This window comes from Arvicanthis niloticus, chromosome 4, assembly GCF_011762505.2.
Source record: "Arvicanthis niloticus isolate mArvNil1 chromosome 4, mArvNil1.pat.X, whole genome shotgun sequence".
NCBI classification, from domain to species: Eukaryota; Metazoa; Chordata; class Mammalia; order Rodentia; family Muridae; genus Arvicanthis; species Arvicanthis niloticus.
The window spans coordinates 62,764,850-62,791,714 of record NC_047661.1 but is presented as its reverse complement, the minus strand read 5'-3'; the positions used below and the strand labels follow the sequence as shown (position 1 = coordinate 62,791,714).

At 43.6% G+C, this 26,865-nt stretch overlaps 1 protein-coding gene across 1 annotated transcript in view; it reads right to left on the bottom strand.

Annotated features, from left to right (window-relative positions):
- The window catches only part of Dchs2 (dachsous cadherin-related 2), a 211,581-nt gene extending 187,754 nt beyond the window's left edge, over positions 1-23,827 (bottom strand). Inside the window, exon 1 of the mRNA XM_034500570.2 lies at positions 21,421-23,827. Coding sequence (XP_034356461.1) covers positions 21,421-23,568 — 2,148 coding nt within the window. The 5' untranslated portion in view covers positions 23,569-23,827. The remainder of the gene's footprint in view (positions 1-21,420) is intronic.
- Positions 23,828-26,865: the final 3,038 nt, after the last annotated feature.

Genomic DNA, 26,865 nt, shown 5'->3' with positions numbered 1-26,865 from the left:
TCAATTCAGGAATATACCTTAAAATGTGATACATGATAAATAGACAGAAAGGCAGACCTACAGACAGACAGACAAACAGACAGATGATAGATAGATAGATAGATAGATAGATAGATAGATAGATAGATAGATGATGGAGAGAGAGATCCAATTAAATACTATTTAGCCACAAAAAGATTTGAATCCTGTCATTTACAAACTGAGTATCTTCGTGTTGAGACTAAGCCTGCTACAAAAAACAAGTGCCAGCTGACCTCATACATATGCAGAGCCTAAACTGTCAGTCTTGAAGCTGAGAGGAGATTGGCTGGGAAGGATGAGGGGTGAGAGTCGAGTGACTGAGTGAGCATGTCAGTGGTGCGAAGAGAAGGTTCCACAACAGCCAGGAGTTTGGGCATGCTGGTGCACATCATAGCGACTGTAGATAATAATAAACCACACTTCCCAGTAGAGGAGAGGATTTTAAAGCCACACACCATAAAGAAATGCTGTTTGAGAAAACGTGTATATTCTACCTGATTTATTTGAACGTTACACAGTGTATAAATGTGCTGAAACATCACACATTGCCACATTAACAATTTTTTTTAGTTCTTATGCATCCATCAAAAATCACATGTAATTTAAATTTTTTAAAAATTCAGAGCAAGTCAGACTCCAGTGTATCTGCAGTCTCTCCACTCCCCACCTCCCATGGAGCACATAACTATTAATAAGTCAATTCATATTCAACTTAAAAGGTTTTAGAAAAGTGCTTCACAATGCTGGCATTCCTCCAAACCCAAGCTGAACTACATCTCCTGTGATTATTCCTTTGTTTTTTAAAGTTTGGAATTGATTTCTTTTTCAAGCTCAAGAATAGACAGAATCAGCTTGAAAGCTAAAATACTGCTGTCTCTGGAAGCATCCAGCCAATATTGTTTATAACAATGAGAGCTGTGCAGAGTCAGGATAAAGGACCAAACAGCACATTGTTAACTTGAGACATTTAAAAAAAAAAAAAAAACAAGAACACGCTTGTGATAGTTTTGTTAATGGGCAACCTTTGTGGCATATTTCTTTGACAACAGCAGAAAGGCCCTGACAAAGACCATCCTTTTTACATGAAATAAAAAGATCTGTCTAGAAATAAATTGCAACTACAACCACGCCGAGAGAAGGGTATTTTCTTTCTCCCTGCTTCAAAAAGTGGATGGCAGCCATTGCAAGAGCTGCTCTGCCTGGCAGAAAGACACCAGGGCATGCAAGAGTTCACAGAGACTTTACAATCACTTTGTGAGCTCTACCCAGTTCCAGAAGCCACCAATACTCATTAGGAGGTCACCCTGCAGCAGATTATTTCATCTGATCATTGAACACATTTTATGATTACTGTGTGCTAGGCATTTTAGGAAGCACTTCTCAGTGAGCAGGATGGATAGGTTTCTGCCAGCATCCAAGAAAGCTAATCAGAAGCAAGGAAGCAGATGCTGAGCCATTACCTAGGCCAGGAGTGCTGCCAAAGAGGGTTGCTGCAAACTGTGTATAACGGTGCAGGTGTTTAGAAGAGGGAGAACGAGCTAGCAGCTGGGGTGGAGGGAGCATCTCACAGCCAAGGAAACCTTCCTAGGGGAGGTGTGTGTGTGTGTGTGTGTGTGTGTGTGCGCGTGTGTATGCATGGTGTGCATTGTGTGTATCTATATAGTATGTGTGTGCATGGGTATGTATGGTGTGTGTGCATTTATGTGAATACAGTGTGTGTGTACTATGTATGCATACACTTGTATGAGTAGTGTGTGTGTGTGTGTGTGTGTGTGTGTGTGTGTGTGTGTGTTCGGTACTTGGATGGAACTTAGGCACTTGGGTATTTTATGAGTGCTTTCTAACTCCCTAAGAAACAATAACTTTGAAGAAATAAGAGTTATCCAAGGGAGGAGTATCTGTGGCAAAAGATGGAGACAGAACAGTATACACCAAGGTATGCATCAGAGTGTCTTAGGTTAGTCAGGCCACCATAACAAAATTTTGTGGCCCAGGAGGCTTAAGTGGTAGACATGTCCTATTTACAGTTTTAAAAGCTGGCCGGCCAAGCTCAAGGTGCCAACATGATGTGGTTCTGGTGAGGGCTATTTCCTTGTTTACAAACATCTACCTCCTTGCTGAAGCTTCACACAGTGGGAATATCCAACTCTGCCCACTTCCTCTGCTTACACAGAACACTAACTCCGCTTTGTAGGTCCCACGCTCATGACCTTATCTAACCCCACTGACCTTCCAAAGCCCTATGTCCAAATACCATCACACTTGGGGGAAAGTGCCTTAACATACATGAATTTGGTGAATGAATGAGGCAAAGCAAAAGCTATTGGGGAGAAAGCACAAGGTGTCGTCAAGATATGGAAGAATGGGAAAGAATTCCTCAAAATAAGGAGGGGTGGGATGTGAAGTAAACTTTACAAGCAGTGCAAAACTATGCAGCGTTTTAAACAAGAGGAGGGTAATTAAAGCTGTGGCAGTTTTGAAGAGCAGTAATTGTCAATGTCACCGAGAATATGTTTTGTCTGATATGGGCAGGTTTCCAGAGCCTTGAATTATAACAGGGGACAGAGCCAAGATCAAAACATGTTTCTTTCTTTTTTGTTTGTACTTTAGATAAGGCATTGTTATGTAGAACTACTAGCTTCAAATGCATGACTCTCCTGTCTCAGCCTCCTAAGTGCTAGAAGTAGAGGCATGCACCAACACACCCGGATTGCATCCCTCCTTAGATGAATGCTCCCATGAGGCATTAGAACTCAGAGGTCATTATTTTCAAGCATCTTGGACAGTTCTTTGCACTTAAACAGAGCTTGCTAAGGACAGATCTTCTTCAAATGGTCTCAGTGCATAGACTTCCTATGTGGCTCCACTAAGGCCGAATGTGATGGGAAACACTAGCAGCTGGTTCATGGAGCTGGCTCCTTCTGCATTTTTATGGAGGATTATCGACTCTCTGACCAAAGTTCTAGAATTATAAATACATGGAGCTATCTGTTATTCTTGGGTAAAACTGAAATAGATCTCTCCTTTAAACCCTTTAGCACCTACCTCTCATAAGGCGCCCTCGACCAGGCAGCCTTTGCTGCTATGTGTATGTGTTTTCAAGTTCAAAGCATGCTGAATTCATTTGTGGCTTTAAGAGACTACTGAAATAGGCACTGAGTGGAAACGTTTAATGCAGCCAAGAGAGCACATCTCCTTGGATACTGCCAAACATTAAATGATAAACTGCCCTTCCTGTCACCTCTCCCGGCTATGCTGGACACTAGCAGAAGCCATGGAAGGAGGACAGACACAACCATGACAAAGTGATCCTGCACAAGAAAGGCGGCATAAAAAGACCTCTTGTAAGATGAGTCCAGGAAATAGATTTGCCAGAGTTGAAATATTGTGCTATTGTTTATACATACTGTAAAAGAGCAGTCTTTGTATTATTTTTAATTCATACTTAAAATAATCTGTACTTCAAAGGATGGCAAACAGTGCATAAGCTCAGAATGCTTGCTCTTAGGGACAGACAAGCCTGTCTGAGTATAAACACTAACTTCCTCTAGGTTTCTGAATCCAGAAGTCGGAGGCATGTATCGCATGTGATGTTTCCAAGGAAACAACTTTAAAAGTTAAACTCTGTCTTACAGTAAGGCTACAAATAATGTGTTATCTCTTCCAAATACATCCACACAATGGCTAGTTCTACAAAGTTTCTTAAAAATCAAGCACAAAAGAAATTGCAGAGTAGTCTAAAAAAAATAAGCAAAAGCTTTTAAAGGCGGTGACAGTCCTCTGTATGGAACAGAAGTTTTGATTAGCTGTCATCAAAACCCCAAGTGATCTAGCATGCACTCTGATCCTCCCTCGTCACTATCCTCATGAGAACAAAGCCACTGTATCAGTCTTTCTTGCTTTTGCCACACACATGTCCTCAAAGCATCACACAGATGGCCCCACTTCTCTCATCTGCAGATCAATTGTGTCTAATGTAAGCATTAACATCATCAATGTAAATACTACACTGCTAAGGATTATAATCATTCAAAGGTAGAGAGTTCAAGTTTCATTTCCTACAAAGAAAGCATAACTTTGTAGGTAAAGTCCAAAATATCAAGTATGATATACAACACATAGAAACACTACTGAAAATGTCATATTGATATTTAATCACGATAATATTTCTAAAGTTATCTCATTTTAAGTATAAAATAATTTGTTAGGAATGATATGTTTTTACACTTTCTGTAAGAAAGAATACGAATGAGTTTTGATCTATGTCTTTTGTTCAGATAGTCGATTCCTTAAATGCCATTCTTTTTCCCAACTTTAATTTCATGCTCCCAATAATATACATCAACAAATGTTGGTTGAGAAGACTTATGACTGATACTATTAATGAAGTCATGTTTCTTTAAAGGGAAACCCAAAGCCCCTCTTCCCTTCACCTCATTTTGGCCCCTGTTTGGGAAGGAAACATTTTCAGAATAGCCAATACAGGACAATGACACAGCTGACCACAATCCAAGGATACCAAAAGTTTTCATGCTCCTGAGCTTCACTTTCATCTCAGCAGAGGAAGAGCTGTGAGATTAGACCTCCGGTGCCTCTTCTCGGGAAATGTCCTTGACTTTGGAAAATCAGAGCAGTGCCCAGGTAACAGATACAGAAGGATTGAATGAGAGATAAGATTGTGTCCTTGGCCATTTATACAACTGGCCATCAGGACTTTTTAAAAGGATTGACACTCAAATATTACCAGAGAGGAAGTAGGGATCCACTAAGGCTTTACTTTAAACCAAAAAAGTCAAGACAGCCCTGAAGCTCATAAGGTTTCTGTCTGCTTGAGGTAAGAACCTAACTACATTTGAGACTGAATCCCCAAATAAGGGACAAGATTGTGTCATTAGCCCTTTATATAACTAGCCATCAGGGCTTTTTAAAAGCACCTCATGTAACTAAAGGTCAACTGAAACTAGACATGATGACCCTTCTTCTTAGGTCTCCCCATGGTCAGAAGCTTCTCCATGAACTGCCTAAGCATCATCATACTTAACCACACACTAATCCTACAAGGTAGAGATCCTAGTATCGTTCCTATTTTATGGATTAAAAAACATAAGGCTCACAAAGCTCAAGACTAGGGCTAGCTACTCCAGGGCTAGCTACTAAGTAGAGGAGCTGAAGTTTGAGTTCACATCTGTCTGGCTCCACAGCCCAAGCTTTTCCTCACTGCAATACTCTTCTTCCTTCCAAAGCAAGGACACATGGAAGTAATAGGAAGTAGCAAAGCGCTTCCTACTCTGCCTTACCTAAAAGCTTTCACACACTTCATCAGTAGGCTAGCTGAGCTATGCATGCTGACAGGAAAATGGTAAAACCTACAATGAATTTAATGACCTGGGCTTTTAAGAAAGAAATTAGAAGAAGAATTGCTAAGAAAGACAGAGTACTGGTGCATAGACAAGGCAGAGTTGTAGCTTGAAAGCTACGCTGAATTTTTAAAGTAGCAAAGTCATTCAAGCAATAATCAAGAAGAAGGTATTTTCTGCTCAATAGAACATGTTATTTCAATGGGCTCAAACTTTATCATATACATTAATAAACCAAAGGACTCCTATCAACTATGAATGTAACATTAAGAAATGAGCAATAATCATTCCTATATCCTTTATTTCAGTCTATTTGTTTTTGTTTTTAAGACAAGATCTCATATAGCTCAGGCTAGCCTTAAACTGCTGATGCTCATACCTACATCTTCAAAGTGCTGGGATTCTAGTCATGTACTGTCATGGCTCCATGTATTACTTTTTATACATCTTTCTTACAATTTAGCAACTACATCTTCTTTCCAGGTTCTTGACTCCAGCATGTGTGAATGGAGACATTTCTACTCACAGACTAAACCAGGGTGCTAGGTCTATTTCACAGACACTAAACACTGAACAGAGAGAACACAGATTTACAGAACTTTTCTATCAGTGGAAAGGAGTCTTAACATATGGCCGGAGCTGAGAGGGGAAAAAAATATGGTGGCCAACAAGAAGCAGTTATCTGTCATGACAAGGCACCGAGGAAAGCAACTGAGACAAAAGAAAAAATGCACACAAACTTAATCTATAAGTACTTTCAGATCTGGAAGATGCATTTTACAAGTTAACAAGAAGAAACATAAATGGATGAGTAGAGGTAAAAGATGTAATGAAGAAGTCATGTAAAACAAGAGAAATAAAATGTGTAGCCTGAATTCGGGTGGATTTGGTTGTATGGAGAAAAACCACCTAGTCCTCAGGGACTGGACAGTGTAGAGATTAACTGGACAGTGCAAGTTTCCATCTGCAGGGCTCTGCTTAGTAGGACATGTGATTAGCTGTACCAAGAACAAGGTGCTATGCTGAAAGAGACAGGCTTTAGAAGAGAGGCTGGAATAAACACAAGAGAATTAGCCAAGAATGTTGAGACCCCACTTGACATCACACAGCTACAATAGAATCAATGGGTCTCTTGAGATTACTCCAGTAGTCCTCCACAGCACCCAGGTGGTAGGAGGCAGTTTATCTAGGATCACAATGTATCTAGTATATAGCTAGACTGGTCTAGTGTCAGTCTGACATACATACAGACACCAAAGAGCAAAAGTTAATTTGGTGAACTGAGGAGTCCCAGTTAGAGAAGGGAACTTATGTGCAAGATATAAAAAGTAGGCTAGAGGAAATCTAGATTCAAAATATAAACCCAGGCCCAGTGAGATGGCTCAGCAGGCAACATCACTGGCCATGCAAAGCCTGAAGACCTGAGTTTGATCCCCAGGTACCACAATGGAAAGAAAGCACCAACTCCGGAAAGTTGTCTTCTGACTCCCAAATATAAGCCTAATGTCACATTCCACGACACACACTCACACACTCTCTCTCTCTCTCTCTCTCTCTCTCTCTCTCTCTCTCTCACACACACACACACACACACACACACACACACACACACACAATTTTTAAATAAAACCCAGATGGATCTAAGGGCACAACTGGGACACTGAGAAAGGAAGACCATGATGTGGTAGAGGCCAGTCTGGTTTACATATTAAATTACAGGCCCTATGGTTACATAGCAAGACCCTGCTATACAAACTCAAAGACTAAGGGAACTGAAAGACAGTGACCAGAGACTGGGATTGATTGAGATTTAAGAGGTAAAGAAGTTTTAGATTATTCAAGGTTAATAGAACCCATGATCTTTGGGAAATACAATTCTTGAAGTAGAAGCAAGAATAAACATAACAAAACTGGATCAGTTGAGGGAATGAGATACCAGCTTACCTGCATGATAAGAGTTATGATGGAGGCAAAAGATTGATCAAGGTTACCAGTGTCATCAGTGCAAGTGGGAACTGGCAAGGTCTACAAACAGGGAAGATGACAGGAAGAAACAAGCTGAGTCAAATAATGGGTTTCTTTGTTTTCAAGAGTGGGTGGAAGTTGTCAAATATCTTCCCATGGTCCATGGGACTTGGGAGAACAAGCAAATGGCCTTAGCATTATGGAACCCTGCCTTCAACCATCTAGAGTAGAAAGATTCTGCCCCCAGCCCACTCCTCTCTCATTGCCCTCATAAGCTTGTTCATAGCTTTAATCTTCACCTCCATGTGTATGACATCTGAGTGTGTGTCTCCAGCCGTGTTCTGACTGTTGGATTGTACTCTGAATCTCTAAAGAGATATCTAAAGATATCTCTTCCTAGACTTTTGGTGAAGGAAAACACAGCTCATGGGGAACAAGAGATCCTTTCCCAGAATGCCCTTGTTTCTCTCTCCTTTTCTCCTATAACACTCTTCTTTTACTCTTTCTACCATTCCCTTTCTTCCATTGTATTCAGTCCCTCTCCTCAAATGCCTCTAAGGACTTCCTCTCTATTCCCCTATGCTAATCCCCTTCTTCAGGGTTTTCCCTACTTACCTGGCCTGAATGCTTCATTTTTTAACTCTTCAACAAAAACCTATCCCAAACCTTCCTTTATGGATGCCAGTCATCTGAACTCAGAAATCTGCCATGTCTTCCAATTGCTTCCAGCAGGATACAAGATAAACTGTGGGCAATTACAGCACCTTTTACTGGGCTGTGACCTCTCATTTCTCCAAAAGTACTTCCAGGATACAGACTTTCAGGTAAGATGGTGGATAGATGTTGCCACCAAAGGAAGGGGGTGACCACATAGGAGGAATAAGAAAGAATAAACCATGAGATAAAGAAAAAGAGTCTTAGTTACTTTTAAACTGCTATTGTACTGTTACCCAGGCATCTTATAGAAGAGTTTATTGAGAGCTTATAGTTTCAGGGGTAATTTTGTGGTCATCATAGCAGAGAGCATGGCACAGGCATGGCACTGGAGCAGTAGCTGAGCGCTTATACACATGTCTGAAAGTAGGAGGAAGGGAGGGCTGAGAATATCATGGGCTTTTGAAACCTCAAAGCCAGTTACATATTTCTTCCAACAAGGCCACACCTCCTAATCTTTCTTAAATAGTTCCACTAATGGGGACCAAGCATGAACCTATGGGGGCTATTATTCAAAGGACTACAAAGATGAAGGGCATTGACAGAAGAAGAGAAATGACTCAGTGAAAAGATACCATACTGTCAGCTTTCGTAGGAAAGGGGAAGCAGAAGCTGATCTGAAAGGCAAGGCAGGGAGCCTGTGAAAGAGACCAGCTGACCTACCAACAGATTAGCTTCAGGTTTAGATGCTACTGAATTGAAGAGAGCAGGCTAGCTAACATTTGTTAAATACAGACTCAGAGCCAGTATGAGTCACAGGAATTACAAGAATCTACAAGTCCAGCTGACCCTCACCCTGCATTCACCTGGCACAACCAGTTTTAGAGGACCAAGAACAAAGTCTCATCACGGCACCATTGTTTTTTTCCTTGTGGTTCCTTTATATATGTGTATGTGTATGTGTATATATATAATATTTTTAGTAAAATTCCTCCTCTTCCTCCTCCTCCTCCTCTTCCTCCTCCTCTTCCTCCTCCTCCTCCTTCTTCTTCTTCCCTTTCCTCTTCTCCTTCTTCTTACTCTCCTTCTATCTTCTGTTTCTTCTCCTCCTCCTCCTCTTCCTCCTCTTCCTCCTCCTCCACTTCCTCCTCAATCTTCTTCTTCATCTTCTTTTGCAGACAAAATCTCACTTAGTATATCAGTCTGGCTTCGAACTCACAGAGCTCCACCTGACCCTGTCTTCTGGATGCTGGGATTAAAGATATTTGCCACCACTCCTGGCCTCTCCCTCTCCTCCTCCCCCCTCCTCCTTCTCTTCCTTTTTCTCCTCTTCCTTTTGTTTCTCCTCCTCCTTTTTCTTCTTCTTTGGAAAGGAAATTTTCATGGTTTTTTCCCTTCCTGCAGTTATATAAATTTGATTGTGTAATTTTTATTATCTTCTCATTTTTCCTCTTAGATCTGATAAACTTTGAGTAAAGTAACAGGATCCAAAATCAACATTAAAATTCAGTAGCTTTTTATAAAGCTTTTTATAAAGCTTTTTATAAAGTAACAAACTGACCAAAGAAGAAATTAAAAAAATAAAAATCCCATTCATTGTAAAAGAACTCTCTGGTGAAAACTTTAAAATACTGAGAACAGAAATGTGATCTACAAATTCAACACAATCATTGTGAAGATCCTAACAAAATTCTTCATAGAACTTGAAAAAAAGGCAAACACTGCACATAGAAGGTGAGAAGATCCTGAAAAGCCAAATTAATATAGCAGGGAGATCCAGGCTAGACATATCACAGCACCTCCTCCCAAAATACACTACAGAGCAACAGTAACAAAAGCAGTATATTTCTGGCACAAGATCAGACTGGTTGACCAGAATAAACCCAGAGACCCAAAACAATTAGTTTTAAAAGAAATACAAATGGTCAATAAATTTTTGGGAGAACAATCAATATCCTTAGACATGGGCAAAGGAGAACAAAAACTGTTTGGAGCTTCCATTTCACTCCATTCAGGATGACTGTCACCATGGAAACAGCAAATGCTGGCAAGGATGTGGCAAAAGAGCAATCTTCTTCCACTGTTGATAGAAATGTCAGCTGATGTAGCACCATGGATTCCCATAACAATTGTGCAAGAACTGAAAACGAGAACTGCCATATATGCTAGATAGCCCATCCCTGGGTCTGCACCAGAAGAAATCCAATCCATGTGCCTATCCCTGGGGCTACACCAGAAGGAATCCAAGCCATGTGCCCATCCTCAGGTCTACACCAGAAGGAATCCAAGCCATAGTGCCCATCCCTGGGTCTACACCAGATGGAATCCAAGCCATGGTGCCCATCCTAGGGGTTACATCAGAAGGAATCCAGGCCATGGTGCCCATCCCTGGGTCTACACCAGATGGAATCCAAGCCATGGTGCCCATCCTAGGGGCTACATCAGAAGGAATCCAGGCCATGGTGCCCATCCCTAGGGCTGTGCCAGAAGGAATCTAAGCCATGTGCCCATCCCTGGGGCTACACTAGAAGGAATCCAAGCCATGTGCCAAAGATATTCACACATCTGTGAAAATTGCTCTACTATTCACAATAGCCAAAGAGATGAAACAAGCCTAGACCCTAACAATAGATAAATAGACGATGTGATAAATATACACACAACAAAGTTTTATTCCGTCATTAAAAAAGTGAAGTCATGTCATTCGCAGGAAAACAGAAGATCACCATGCTAACCATGTTCCCTCATTTGTGAACTCTAGATTTAAATACAAAACTATACATATATTTGTTTTTTATATACAACAGAAGACATGAGAGTAGATGTGAATCTTTGAGGCAGAACTTAAAGGAGAAAGTGATAAAAACAGAGCAGGGTGAGGCAAAATATAAACTCTCATTTTTCTCATATGTAAAATCTACCAAATATATGGATATACACATAGCTACACAAAACATGCACATACATATAAAAGTGTACAGAGAGGACAAGAAGATAGGGAGGTTAATGGGAGGCCACATATGGTCAAAATTTAATGATACATGTATAAACATATATGTACATAAATATGAAAATGCCATGATAAAACCCATTTTAGGTAGGCAAACTAAACATCAAATTTCTTTAAAAGGCTACATCTCCTGACTTCTTTGCCAAGACCAGGCTCCTTTCCAGCTGTTGAGTCCCAGACACTAAATTGATGTCCTCATGTTTGTGACAATGTCCACTGATCTACTTTCACTTTCAAGACATGCTCCTTTTATTATTATTATTATTATTATTATTATTATTATTATTATTATTATTAACTTATTCTCTCATGGATTATATCCTGACCACAGTTTCTCCTTCTTCTCTCCACCCCCACTGCCTTCCTCCTCCTCACCTCTTCTCTCCCCATCCACTCCTCTTCCATTTCCCTTTGAAGAGGACACATGTTCCTTTTATATCAAGGTTTGAACTCAGTAAGATTCAAATAACCTGGCATTTGAAAAAAACATGCATATATTTATGTATTTGTATATATGATCTAGCTAATTTCCCCAATGTGCTATGAAAACATAAATTACTCCTTTCATTGCTCATTTTTAATTTATAAGGCAAGAGCCCCATTAGGAGAAGCCTGGTGTTTAGTTGTTAATGAAGTTAATTTATTGTCAGATTTCAATTCTCAGAGAATAAAATCTTACTGATCACAACTTTCCAAAGCCTTCCTAAGAGATTCTCTTTGGAGATGGCTGTCCCTAGGAAAGCACTATACATTTTACACACACACACACACACACACACACACACACACAAAGGGCTTCAGCCACAGTGGGAAGAACTTACCACAGACTATCAGTAAACATGTGTATACCATAATGGAAGACCTCTGAATTGCTGTGTCACCTCTAAGTTCCCCAATTCTAAACATGTCACTTTCTACCAGAAAATATCACTTCTCTCTTAGCTTTACATCAATGTGTTAAACAAAATTGCAGCGTTCTATGGATAAGGAACTGTGGTCAGTAAAGTTAGCAGAGATTATAAATGGCAGAGTCAGAAATAGTATCTGAGGGTTATGTCTCTAGGTAAAGTCCATCTCAATACAAGGACCAAAGAGCCCTGCCTGGGAAGCAGAAGAAAGACCGAGTCTCCCTGTAGGCCAGAATCATGCCTTGACTCCCTGAGAATGGCTTGGTGCTAGCAGGTCACTTAACTTCAGCTGGTGAGGCAACTCTAAAATAAGGAACCTAAGGACCTGTGACTCACCACACCAAGGCCTCCATCAGCATTTACATAACCTGGCTTTGACCCTCTCTGAGAGCTGCATAAGACTTCTGGGCTGCTACTGTTCTTCTGGAAAGCCCTACTGAGAGGTTTCTTCAGCTTCCTTAGCACAGGTGAGAATGTCTATAGGGAGATATGACAGACTTCTGAAGGAAGAAACGTTTCAGCATCCATTGTCACAACACCAAGAGCCACTAAAATCCCAAAGCACAGCTTACATTTGCTCCTTTTCCATCTTCCCATGCAAAGAGCATCATTTTCAATTAGCATTGTTCTTTGCGGTTTCAGATTTTTAAAAACAAATAGATAATTTTGATCTTGTCAAGTTTCTTCATTTCCAAAATTATTATTTATTACTATTTATTAACAGGTAAGATGAAGGGCCAGGGAAATGGCTCATCAGGTCTCAGTTGCTATTCAAGCCTGATGATCTGAGTTCAATCCTGGGAACCCATAAAAAGATGGGCATATAGAGACGTGGGCAACGGCCCACATCTATAATTTCAGCACGCTTTATTGTGAACTGTGAGGTGCACACAGGAAAGTCAGATGAGATCTTGTGGGCAAGTATACCGGACAGCAGCACAGGAAAGAAAGACTGTGCCTCAAAACAAGGTAGAGGAACTGCCAAGCTGCCCTCTGATCACCACACACATGCTGTACATGCATTCAGCAGTGTTTTCTCACAGGCCTGCATGTACACGTGTGCACACACACACACACACACATACACTACATGCACATGTATATATCATGCATTACATACTTCCTCTGAGTCAAGAATCGATCTAAGAATGTATGTATTGGCGCATCATCCACAAACCAAGTAGATTGATGCTATCTGTATTCTGTAGATAAGGAAATGAAGTTCACTCCCCAAAATTAGATGGCTAGTAAGTAGACCAGAGATTCAAACCCAGGTACCTTGACCCCAGTGCCCATATTTCCTATCACTGTATGGTATCTTATCATGGTCTTCGCATCTATAAACACTGTCATGTATTATCATTCACCTTTAATCCCAGAACTTAGATGACAAAGCCATGTAGCCAGAGAGCCCATGGATTCCAGGTTACACTTCTCCTTTTAGTGCATACTCAAGTGCATGTGATCATATTCCATGCACAGGGAAAGTCACGGTTAGTAGTTGGATGGAAGAGGAAGGAAGAATGCTATCGAGTTCATCCCAGCACCTAAAACAGGTCCTCAAGCAAAGCTAGGGACACCTACCACAATACTAGTAACTCTGGTGCCGAGCTGTACAGGCCAGAAAAACAGAGGAGACGATAGTTAGTGTGTAACATAGACATATTTTGAACATAAGCATATGTGGTTCTTGCAAAATCATCTTTTTTCCTGTGCTTATGAGCAGGTAGACATGAATTAATCCAAAATAACACAAACCTATGCAGTAATAGAAATATAAACATCGAAGGCAGTATACACTGAGTAAATGTGTGTGCAGTCAACAATGAGAGTGTCAGCCAGTGTCAAGGCGAGGGAGACAAAGAATACAGAACAAGCAGTGCAAAGCAGACCACAAACCTCAAGGAACTAATGATGGAATAAACTTTACAATAAGTCTGACCCATGTGCCAGTTAATACACAAGGTAAGGAGAACCCAGGCTAGCCACCACTCTCCTGCAGCTCCTCCTCTGCTGTGTAGCTTCCACACAGTGCTCTACCTTGTTAGATAAAGAACATGAGAAAATACAGATGACTCAAATGCCAGTAAAGTAAATTCCAACCAGGTACATAGAATCCATTGTTTTAACTCATGCATGGGAACAACTGAAACACACACACACACACACACACACACACACCACTGAATAATACCAGTGCACAAGGAGTGATGGGAGTCAGGGCCAGGATGATGGCAGCAGGCAGAAAGGAAAGGGCAGAGGACACATGTGAGAAGTTCCGAAGGTCTTACCAAGCGTTGTGGTCAGACCTGGGGGAAATCGAAGTGGTACTGAGATTGTAGAAAACACCTTCTTCCTCGATAAAGTCTCTCATTTCTAAAGTTGACATGGTCTCCTGGTACTAGGCCTCCATACTGTTCATCAGACCACCTTTGTTCAGTTCCTTGCTAACCCCAGCCATGATCACTGCCCAGCCCCTGACACTTCCAAAGCTGGAGAACAATCTTCCCTTTCGTCATGCCAACTCCCAGCGTGGTGCTTAGCATCAGAGCACAACAGAAGCAAGGCTAACACACATAGAAGACACACACAGTGCTTCTCAACTTTACTAAAGACTTAGATTAGTTCAAAGGGAACAGCTGCCAAAGAAAACACGAACGAGAAGCAGGATAACAGCAGTGTGGTCTTTTCTAGCCACACAGTAGAGCAACACTCCAGCCTTCCCATTTCCCATGATTCCCCAGGTGGCAGAACTCATCATTAGTGGACCCTGTCCAGGTACCCCTCCTAAACAGGCCTCTCCAAGGAGACTGTGAGATGTAAACAGCCCTGATTTGCAATATAAAAACAAGCCCCCCCTCCCCCCCACTCACCAACCCCGCCCCTGCAGTGTATCAGCTCCCAGGACTCAGCCTTGGTCTCTTCTAACTTTACCAATGCACAGGAAGCCTACCTCAACCTCACAGCAATCACAAACACACTAACATATACCAAGTGCCTGAATGCCTCTATCTCGAGAGTACAGGAACGGAAAAAGAGTTTGAAAAATAAAGCTGGCTGCTACAGAGAAGGAACTTAAGACGCTGTATTATCTTAGAACAGTAGGTCTCAGCCTGTGGATCAGGACCTTCTGGGTGTCAAAAGACACTTTCACAAGGGGTCACCTAAGACCACCCTGCATATCAAATATTTACACTATAATTCATAACAGCAGCAAAATCACAGCTAGGAAGTAGCAACGAAATAATTTCATGAGGAACAGCATTAAAGTTGTCGCAGCGTTAGGAAGGTTGACAACCACTGCCTTAGAGGACAGCAAGGAAAGAATGTTTTCATGTTCTTTTTATTTTGCTTTTGGTTGATTTTTGACAAAAGTGCTTGAGTAGACATGAGTTCTAAAGTAGGTAAAGGAGAGGGAAGAGGGAAAGGAAAGGAAGGAAGAAGGAAATACAATTAAATTGGGAACTGTTAGGTCTGAGATATCAAATACGTGCAGTGGAAATGTGTACCCACCAGATCTTTCTCTTACTCTCTCTCTGTCTCTGTCTGTCTCTGTCTCTCTGTCTCTCTCATATCTCTCTCTCTGTCTCTCTCTATCTCTCTGTCTCTCTGTCTCGCTCTCCCTGTCTCTCTCTCTGTCTCTCTCTCTATCTCTATCTCTCTCTGTCTCTCTGTCTCTCTCATATCTCTCTCTGTCTCTCTCTATCTCTATCTCTCTCTGTCTCTCTCATATCTCTCTCTGTCTCTCTCTATCTCTCTCTGTCTTTCTCTCTCTCTCTCTCACACACACACACACACATACAAACACACACAAAAAACATGAATTGGAACCTTATAAGAGAGGTTGACCCTTAGGTGGGGAAAGGGGCTTTCTGGGATATTGAAGACAAGAGTAAGTAAATAAAATAAAAGAGAGTGAAAGGAAGACAGAAGCTTCAGGAAAGTCTTTGCTATCTTGAGTGTGTGGTGGTAGAAGAAAGGAGGAACACGCAGAAGGGAGGCCATGGGAGAAAAGCTGATGTACAGGGACAGACGCATCCAGAAAAAAGGAGGAGTAGGCAGGCACGAGACCGGAACACTCCAGGGGGAAATGAGGTCACAAGGCTGAAGAGCCCATTGGATGTGGTAGGCAGAATTTAGCACAGTAGCAGAGGAAGGTCAGACCAGGGGGAAATGGGCACCAAGCAGAGGCCAGATGCTATCCACCCTGGAGGCTGATGGGGAAGAGAGACAGAACGCTGAACTTCAAGCTCGGCTAGACCTGGCCGTTGTACTCACTGCTATGTCTAAGCACTAAGATCTGTTCTGCCGTGTATCTGGTACTACTCCGTAAATACTCATCTGCTGCCCTTTATTCAAACAACTGTGACTGTCTCCGTTTGGGTTTTAATGCTGTAAAGAGACATCATGACTAAGGCAATTCTTATTAGGATCACATTTAACTAAGGCTACCTTACAGGTCCAGAGGTTCAGTCCATTATTACCAAGATGGGAGCATGGCAGCATCTAGGCAGACAAACATGGTGCTGGAGGAGCTGAGAATTCTACATCTTCATCCAAAGGAAGCCAGGAGAAGACTGGCTCCCACATGGCTAAGAGGAGGGTCTCAAAGACCATCCCCCACTCTTGTGACACTCTTCCTGGAACAAGGCCACACCTCCTAACAGTGCCACTGCCGAGGCCAAGCATATACTAACCACCACACAGTTTGATTAAATAAGTGAGTTAATGGACGAATTCTCCTGGTTCTTGTGGGGCTTCATGTTTGTGTCGTGTGGGTAAAAGAGCTCTGGTTAATACTGCTTTAAGATCTGGTTGTAAGTGGAGATCACGAGCATAGCTCTTATTACAGCAGAGGGAATCTTGGGGGTTTTTTGGCTGAAGTTTTTGGGTTGATAACCTGAGGAAAAAGTACTCTCCGGTTAGACACTTGAACTTGGTGATGCCAGTAGCTGGATGTCTAGGAGTGAATCCCTGTCTGTCAAAACCACAGCTTTTTTTTTTCTTTTACTATGTATCACAGTCCCATGAAGTCCCATAATTCATTGTGAAGGTCACAAACCATTTGGTAAAAGTAGAAGGTTTCTAAATGTACAACCACCACCAAAAGTTAAGTGAAAATCCAACATGTAATGAGTCCAGGGAGTTTGTGGCAGCAATCACCCGTGTTGCAAGGACAATGTCACTGCAGCTCTGGCCGTAAATGCCCAGCATGGGCACTTTGTACCACACCTGGAAGATACCAGGCAGCACCCACAAATCCTGTCAGAAACACTTCAGCTCAGATTCCAAACTATTGTGCGCTAGCAGGGCAGTTTGCTGTTCTTACAAAGTTGTCTAGTCTTATAGAAGCATAATGTTTTAATTACAGAAAACAAAGGCTTTTAATATGTTCCTCCCGTCATTCCTTAGCATGAACAAATCATGTTGTTTTGTGTCAGAATGCTTAACTTTAAAAACTGCTGACTAAATTGCTGACTCGACTTTCACACTCAATGGGTTTTGGCATGACATTAAGAAAGACTTTCTTAACTAGCCCAAACACGCTTCTGCCATCTTGTGCTCCGTTATTTATGCTAGGCAGTATTCTCAGCAATGATTATTATAAGACCAAACTATGGATCAACTCTGAAAAACACTAAAGATATTCTACATACCGCAATATTAAATATGCACCCAAGAGTTAATTCTTTATGTAAAATTAACCAAGCACATTCATTACCTTATTTTGCAAATATGCTTTTTCTTTAATAAATGAAAAAAGTATATTTGTACTGATCAATTATTTTATAATGTATTATCAGTAGATGTTTAATTTGTCTACTTATATAACTATATGCCTTGGATCACATAAAAATTTCTCAGAACAAAGAAGAGATCAATGAGAAAGTTTGAGGAGTCTTAATCTAGGTTAGGACAACTCTAAGATACCGACAGAAACTCTGGGTAGTACAATGTTAAGAAGGGGCTTTCCATAAGGAGGAGGAAGGAAGAAAGGAATGAAGGCACTGAGGCAAGAGCCCACAGAGCAGCCACAGTCGGCTCTCCTTTACTTGTAACAAAATACTCAAAACAAGCAACTTATAAAGAGAAAGGGTTTTTGACCCAGTTTTAATCCCATTATGTGACAGTCAGAGGCAGATAGTGAGTTCTGAACTGTGCCGTAAGCATCTATACTTAACAACTGAACAGAACCATGGAAAGGGGGTGGATGAGGGAAAGGAACGGGAGAATAAAAACACAGAAAGAAAATACCCTGGAATTTAGGGGACAGTCGCAGCTAATGGGCTAGAAAAGTTCACACAGCTAGAGAAGAAGCCACCAGAGTCTAAGCGAGAGGGTCCCTACTATTCTTCAATGGTTAGACAGATCCCTGGACTTCCCAGAATCTCTAATCAGCACAATTTCATACTGTCTCTAGCAGCGCTGGAAAAGCTGGGGAACTGTCAAAAATGCAGCTTGAGCCAAGGCGAGCCTCCATAGTGGATCCAGGACACATGGGGATGTGAGGGATAATGTTATCGCTGGTGGCAGAACCCTCTCAGGTTTAAAAGCAACTCTACAGATATGTTCTAATCAAAACAGTCACAGTGAACCCATCTTTTCTCCTGCAAATGAAGATATATTTTTTTTTAGTATCATGCCAAACCCATCAAGCCTCTCACGTAGAAGCCTTGGAAATTACCCTATCTAGCCTTTGACCTAACATGAAGTCATGGTTCAAATCTGATGGCAATGTCTTTGGACACTGGGCATCTATGGCTCCCTCCATGTCTCAGCCTCTTCTGCAGTATTGCTAAGTCTTCATGGCTGATCTCTGGATAATTGGTGGAATTAATACAAATCACTGTCAAGGTTTCCTGCACCTTAAGCAGATGGTCACCTCTATCTTTTACGACATCAGACTCTGGTTAAAAGATGAAACACTCTTTGGTGGTGTTAGCCATTGACATCCATGGACTTGTTTGTGTCAGTGGTGAGGAATGACTGCTTTTCAAGTCTCCTATGAATAAATGGGAGCTGATGATCAGCTCCAGTGGAAACTCCTGCACCACACGTGACATCTTTCTATTACCCTGGGCTTCTATGTATAGAAATAGGTATGGAAATTAAACATCTCTTGATAATAACTCATAAATAAATTTATTTTAATTCATTTGAAAGATAATTTTAACATGTATTAAAGATGAAACCAAAATCACACATTAATACAATGTGTGTTCTTCTTTAATTTTACACAGGGAACTAGCCCTTGTTTGATACTGCAGGGTGTCAACTACCTTCAGTGTTTTTTCCAGAATTAATCCACATTTTAATCTTGTAATCATCAGTGTTGAGAACATAGCTTTATACAAAATTGCAGATGTATATTTAAGGTCATTGTCATGGTTTGAATATGCTTAGCCCAGGGAGTGGCACTATTTGGTGGTGTAGCCTTGTTGGAGGTGTGTCACCGTGGGTATGGGCTTTAAGACCTTCATCCTAGCTGCCTGGAAGTCAGTATTCTGCTAGCAGCCTTCAGAAGAAGTGGGACTCTAAGCTCCTCCAGCACCATGCCTGTCTGGATGCTGTCATGTTCTTGCCTTGACGATAATGAATTGAACATTTGAACCTGTAAGCCAGTCCCAACTAAATGCTGTTCTTATAAGAGTGACCTTGGTTATAGTGTCTGTTCACAGCAGTAAAATCCTAACTAAGACAACCATGCTAGAAATTATTGTAAATTTTCTGCTAACCCCAAGTCAAAGTTCATTGAAAAGTTGTAATGAAAGTTAAGTCAACTCAGACAGCAATTTTTAAAATCAAATATTCTAATACAAAACAATCCAATGATATACTAATCTGTTGTCTATATATTAAAGGATAACTGTGGGGAAATGTTAAAAAAAAAAAAAAAGCATCTGTTTTCTATAGTTAAAGCAGTATGCTTACCAAAGCAAAAATGGAGATAATACAAGCCTGTAGTCCCACAATTTGGGACTGGAAGCCTACATAGGAAGTTCAAAGCCAACTGTGGCTACAACAAATACTAATTTGCTAAACAGTATATATAATAATATATTATATAAGATATGTGTATTTGTATCTATTAATTTATTAATTTATTATGTTTGATAAATATATATTGAATATGTATATATTGTATATGCAAATTTTCCTACACCTAGTAAAAATTAATAAAAATAAACACCACAATTCAAATGAGAGTCTCAGACTGAGACAGGTATGTCTGGCAACATTCACTAGTGTCATGTGATCTGCACGCATACTCAACCAAGAGCTCAAGCTGTGTGCTCAGAAGCAAGACTGTAGGGAAGTCACATGATGTAACACTGATGAGAGGTCCCAGGAATCCCTCTGACTCTGTCTCAGTTTCATTTTGAATTAATTTTGGTCTTGGGGAGTTTAGACACCTTTAACTGTTGCCACACTTTTTACAGTCCCCATATTCTGTCATACTAACTCATGTGGTCATTACCCACAATGATAAGAGAACTGTTGACTACAAAGCCAAAAAGATATAAGCAACCTTGAAAACTCATTTTTACAGTAGAGAAGCACCTCACTTATCTAAAGGTTATCAGGAGCGTACTTTATAAAAGCCAAAGCTTGGGCATTCTAACAGTAAACCTGGGAGTACAGAGCAGAGGTCTGACATCTACACAGGCTTAGGTGCTAATTAAAGCCTGAAGTAAATCCAGCAGGCTGACAACTTCCACATCCTTATTACTTCAGGTTATCCTGGAGTGACTAAGTCAGCCCTGGAAATATGTTTATCTAACATCAGGTAAGAATAAGACGAGAAGCTATAAGGAGGGGCAGCCAGAAAGGCAGAACACAGCATTGTGCTAGTACAGGAGAGATCCCAAGAACTCTCAAGAACACGCCGAAGTCAAATAGCAAAGCACAGGCCCTGTGATAACCACAGTGGACTAGGTGAGTCTCCTCCCTTCCAGCACTGGAGTCCTCACTGGAGGCTCTCAACCCACAAACGTGATAGCTACAATGACTTGATGTCATCAATAACCTTGGTAAACTCCCAAAGCAGGTGGGAAAGAGCTTAAGAGGGACTTTGGAGGTGGTCACTCAAAAGGGTTTCAATGTTTGAAAAAGAGAAGGCTACCCTGAGTCCCGAGACACCATATAAAGTTCTCAAAAGTGTATGACATTGCCTATGGCCTGAGATCTGCTTTGGGACACTGGGTAGTCCCTCCCAATTAGGTTCGGGGGCAATCCAATGTGAAGGAAACTGGGGTCCCAGAAGAAAATTCCAAGAAAACATGTACTGTGATGGAGAAAGGATCTTGGAGATCACAGGGCTCAGACATGACACAAAACTTTGGTGATTAGGTGTTGAGCTCGCCTCTCACTGGAGGGTCTACAGAAGGTATCTTTGCCTCTGCAACCAGGGCACAAGCACCCATGCCACCATTTCCCAGACAGATTTGCATCCTCACCATCCATCCCAGGCCTCGAGCTGGGCCCGGAGGCCTGATGTTCTCACCTGCAGAAAGCAATGTCCAACTGCAGCATGCTCAGTGATGGTGACATTATACACCTGCCTCTGGAAAACAGGCTCATTGTCGTTCACATCATCCACAGTAATGGTCACTAGACAGGTGGCAGAAAGGGGCGGCTCTCCAAGGTCCTGGGCCACCACTCTCAGCTCCACTGTGGCTTGGATCTCTCGGTCTAGAGCTTGTCTAGAGCTGATCAAACCGTTGTCGGGATTAATGCTGAAGGATGGTACACACTCTGCCTTTGGTGACAGAGCCTCAGACTCGCAGGGATCTGAGAGTTGCACTAGTTCATATCGCAGCCTGGCGTGATCAGTGCCAGCCTGGTCAGCATCCAAAGCGCTGACCCAAACCACAGAGGTGCCAGGGACAGCGGCTTCTGACACCGAGGCCCAGTAATGCTCCTGGCTGAAGACAGGTGGCTGGTCGTTGAGGTCCGAGACCCAGAGCAACAGCGACTCCTCGGTGCTCAATGGCGGGGACCCTGCATCAGTGGCCACTAGTCTTAACTCATATAGATCTTGGCTTTCCCTGTCCAAGAGGCCCTCGATGCAAAGGAAAAATACTCCAGGTGGACCACCAGGCCGCAGTTCGAAGGCTCCATTCCCACCCTCCAAGGACAACTTGATGCTGCCTGCCCCGAGGAGACGTGCACCAAGCACCCCCAGCGCCTCCTCTTCATTCTCTGGGTCACCATCTGCATCGGACACCGAGACTCGAGCCACGTAGTCGCCTGGCCGGGCGCCCTCGGAGACGTGGGCCGTACCTCCCTCGGTGAGAAAGAGCAGGTGGATGGCAGGCGGGTTGTCATTCACGTCCAGCACGTCAATGGACACGCGAACTGTGGCTACCTCTGGCTCAGCGCCCCCGTCGCGGGCCTGGACCACCAGCTGGTGCCAGGCCTGTTCCTCGCGGTCTAAAGGTCTCTGCACCCGCACTACACCGCTCAGCTCCTCCACCGAGAAATAGCTGGGATCGCCCGGTGGCCCACCACCTGCGCCCACCACGGGCACTTGCCGCTCCCGGATACTGTAGCGTACCAAGCCATTGGGCCCCAAGTCGCGATCGGTGGCACGCACGCGACAAACCTCAACGCCCGGCTGGGCGTCCTCACGTACTGCGGCGCGGTACTCGCCCTGCTCGAAAACTGGCGGGTTGTCGTTCTCATCCAACACACGCAGCTGCACGTGCAGGAGGCCGGTGCGCCGAGGGCTGCCACCGTCCCACGCTTCAATGTGCAGCTCGTGCGCCGCCGCCACCTCTCGGTCCAAGCGCCGCAGCAGAACCAAGTCTAAGGGTTCCAGGGGTGATGAGGACACTGGCAGGGAAGGCGACGCCGGTAACCCCGGTGTTCCATAGCGCAATTGGAAGAAGGGTCCTGCGGGGTCCTGAGGCAGGTCGGAAGCTTGCAGCAAGGTGTAGCCCTGGATGCTGAACAGCCCCGCGTCCGGATCCTGGGCGCCTGGCAGGCGGAAAGCTGTCCCTGGAGGGCTGAGTTCCGACACGTCCAACTGCAGGGAGTCGCGGGGAAAGCAAGGCGAATGGTCGTTCACGTCGTTGACGCGGATCTCCACCTGCACCACCTCTCCCAACAGCGTGGCGGCCACGAAACTGTAGTGGTCCCGCCGCTCGCGGTCCAGACGCCGTGCGGTGCGGATGATACCAGTGTCTGGGTGCACGTGGAAGTCGTCCAGCAGCGGGGAGTCATCCGAGTCCTCCGACAGAAAAAAGCCATTCCCTTCCTGCTGCTGAGCTGCTGGCAACCCCGCGCGAATGTCACCCACCAGTGTGTCCGGGGGCAGCCCCTCATCCACCGAGAGGCTGAGGTTGAACACCTGGGCAGACGAACCCGAGGCTGCCCACAGCCAGGCGTGTACGAAAAGCCGGAGCAGGGAGCTCTGCACCCCGGCGCCGTGGGGCTGCCCACGGGGTGACCCCGCAGGCTGACGCCCTTCACCCATTCTCCGCCCAGCAGGGCTCATCTCTTCCCCAGCTCTTTGGGAAGGCTCCGGGTAGCTGCCAGCTTGTGTTGGGGTCGCAGAACAACCTGGGAGCTTCTTCAGTATGTAAGCCAGAGAAGAAAAGACTTTGTTTGGCAAACAAACCAAAAGGCCCTGGAGTTCCCGGGGTGGCATCTGCAACTGGTGCAGACGTCCTCTGCCCGCAGCTCACGCAGGCTGGGGTGGCTCTAGCTGCCTCTGCCTCCGCGGCCACCTCTCCAGCCTCTGGATGTCTTTAAGCGAGTCCCATCGCTTTTTCTCTCTTCTTCTATTCCTTTTACATCTGTTCCTTGTTCTGCTCGGCTTGCTGTTTCCCCCTGGTAAAGTCAGGTGCATTATTTCTTTTGCCAAAAAGGAGGAAATTATTTAAAGCGCGCACACGGAGAGGAAGGGGATCCGGCCGGGAAGGGGGTGGAGTAAGGGCGGGGAGGCCGAGAGGGCGCGGGGCGGGAGGAACGGTGGGAGGGGCCGCTAGGGCAGCAGGCTGCTATAGGGGCGGCCGCTCCCCCACTCACCCCACCCCGGCGTCTCTGGGCGTTGGGGACTGCGCGGCGCCCCCTCTGACTGAACCTCCTACTCCTTAGTCCCCTCCCCTTGCGTGATGCGGCTCGCACGGGGTGAATTCCAACCTGCGAGCCTCGGTTCTGTTGAAGGACGAAAAACGGCTAGCCGGATGGACACGCAGCCCCGGACAGTGATGCTGATAGGGTTGTCTGGCCCGGTTTTTGCATGCAAAGTGTATTGGGTTGGGGGAGAGGCTAGCAGCTTGCCCCTACGGTCTCGCTCCATCCTCAGGACAGTCCCTGCAGCGAGCCTGCACAGGGCTCCAAGGAAGGTGGGGGGTTATAAGGTCACTTTAAAGAGCCAAACTTGTGTTCACTATTTGGCGAGAGAACCCCCTTCCCCAGTGGAAGGACAGATGGAGTCAAAGGCCGATGCACAGCTGGGGCCAGTTTGACTGTAAAGCGGGGAAGGCGGAACTTGGAAAAAAAAAGAAAGAGAAAAAAAAAAAAAACTTCCAGAAATCCCGAAAAAAATCTGTCACACACATGGCACATAGAATGCTTTATTATGCCGCGCTACTATTTAGCTATGTGCGAGCCTCTTGTCACTCCCCTCTGCCATCGGTGATGACCACAATGGTTGGAGCTTGCGGACCTTTTTAGGTATCCAGAGCCATCATACCTCAGCATATTTTATGATGATGATTTATGTGCAGATGGACCTCGTGGCTTAAGCCCCAGCCCCCAGCTTCACCTCCATCCCTAGGAGAAGAACCTTGCAGGGATCTAATAGCTCGTCCAAAGTAGTTTGGGATTGAACCCAAAGACAATTCACCACAGCCTGAGCGGTCACTGGCTTCCCTCAGCTACCCATGGTTACAGGTAAAAACTGACAAATGGTCTCTAATAAAGTATTCTCTACCAAAGGAGTCTGCCCTCTGGAGAACGGCCAGCCATATGTAGCAAAAAGGTTCCTGCAATTTTGCATTTCGGCCAGAAGGAAGAATTAATTTCCTAGATACTGTGCTGTGCTAGAGAGAGACCAAAAACCCAGCATACTGCTCCCCAAGAACCTCAGTGAAATGCCGTCTTATACTGAGTGACCTATGCATACCATCACTACTTAGCAGCCACACCACCCTGTACCCCTGACAAAATAATCAACAAATGACTTTTTCTGTGCAGTATATGTACTGTCCGTAACCAGGGATGCTATTAAAATAATATCAGCCTCCCTTTTATCAATCAAGTGCCTCTAAGCATTCAGATCAGGCTTGAGACTTTGAAATCTTCTTTCCAACCTAATGCAAAGGCATCAGGAGTCTTACAAACCACCACCACTACCACCACCACTGGTCCCTTCTGTCGGTGGTTCTCCACCAAGCATTCAGACTGTTTCTAAAGCCAACACAGAGCGTTTAGTACCATTCAGAACCTACAAGATAGTTTCTTGTTTCAGGCTCCTTCCTAAACTGCCCGCCTTGCTTTTCTTCCCAGCTCATTGCAGAATCTTTGAGTTACTGAGCTTCCCTGTCTAGATCTTTTTGCCCCACAAAACAGCCTCTTTCTCATTCAGGTCTCAACTAAGATGGCAACTGAGGGGACTTCTTCTCCCTGACTACCCTCCTTCTAGTGGGCCCTCCAGGGTCAACCTATATCCTCACATTCTGTTTCATTCAAAGTGCCTTTTGAGTACCTGAGATCCGTTTGTTTGGTTCATCTGTTTGTTCTATTACTCCAATCCAATCTTCTTCATAGACTTAAACCACTGCTCTATCCCAACACCCATGAGAGGGTCCAAGAGAGTGTTTGGTAGGTCACTCTTCACTGTATGTACTCCGGTGTCTGGAGTAACTGGTAGGCAGATAAATGGATGAACTTTTAAATTGGAACTTTGAAAGTTTAAACTAATCACAACTAAAAATTAATGGGCCCTGAGCTCCCTGACTGTGAGCCCCAGCTTTGCCTTGCTGGTTTTGCTCGTTCTATGAAGCTCCTTTGAGCCTTTTCAACTTACATATTATCATCCAATATTTATTTCCTTGAGACTAAAAGAAAAAGTGGGATCTTTCTTCTGTGCATGGCACTGACACATATTTTGTTAACAGAGATTTACTTTTGGACAAATGGAAAGTTGGGTCTTTGGAAACCTGTTTTCCTGTTGATTGGCCATTGGTTTTATTATTGGAACACACACATGCAATTCAAGGTGGTGTTCTGGCATGTCTCAGTAACTTCCCTGAATGTTTTGAGCAGATTTCTAGACTAAAAGTCCAGTTCTCTAAAGAAAAGGAGAACTTCTTTTTAAGTAATGTGGTCTCAAAGCCCTGCAAGAGACAGGGAGATATCTGAGCCTTTGAGGGAAGAATTGTGATGTGATGGGCAAGCCCCTTTATCCTTACAACTGGGGAACCCTCACTCTGCTCCCTAAAGTAAGGCAAGTTATGGAGTTTTGCTAAGTATCTGTTCCCTTAAGTGGGAGTAATGCAAGGATGTTAGGAACTTTAAAAGAGGCATTCAAGTGGGTTGCAAACAGGAAGCATCCCCTGATGCTGGCTTGTGGTCTTGTTTTATGTGGGGAAACATTCTAGGAGCTGAGTTGTAATCTCAGCTCTCACTTCTCAGCCCTCAGAGTGTCTGAAGGAAGAGGATGTAAAATCCCCACAATAATGAGCAGAAACTCCCCAGGTGCTATATGGTGTCAGTAAGGGTTGGCCATTTTGAAAATCACTTCTTCCTTGACTGCAGACTTTGCACTGTGATCATTAAATAGAACGAATAGTTATAAAATGCTGGAAACAAAGAGTTCAGAACATCGAGTGCTAACTAGACCTTTAGGACAAAGTTTATGATGGTTAGCCTGTCTTGCAGGTGAAGAAACTGAGGTTCAGGTACACTGAAGTGACCAGAGTCACATAGGCAGTGAGTG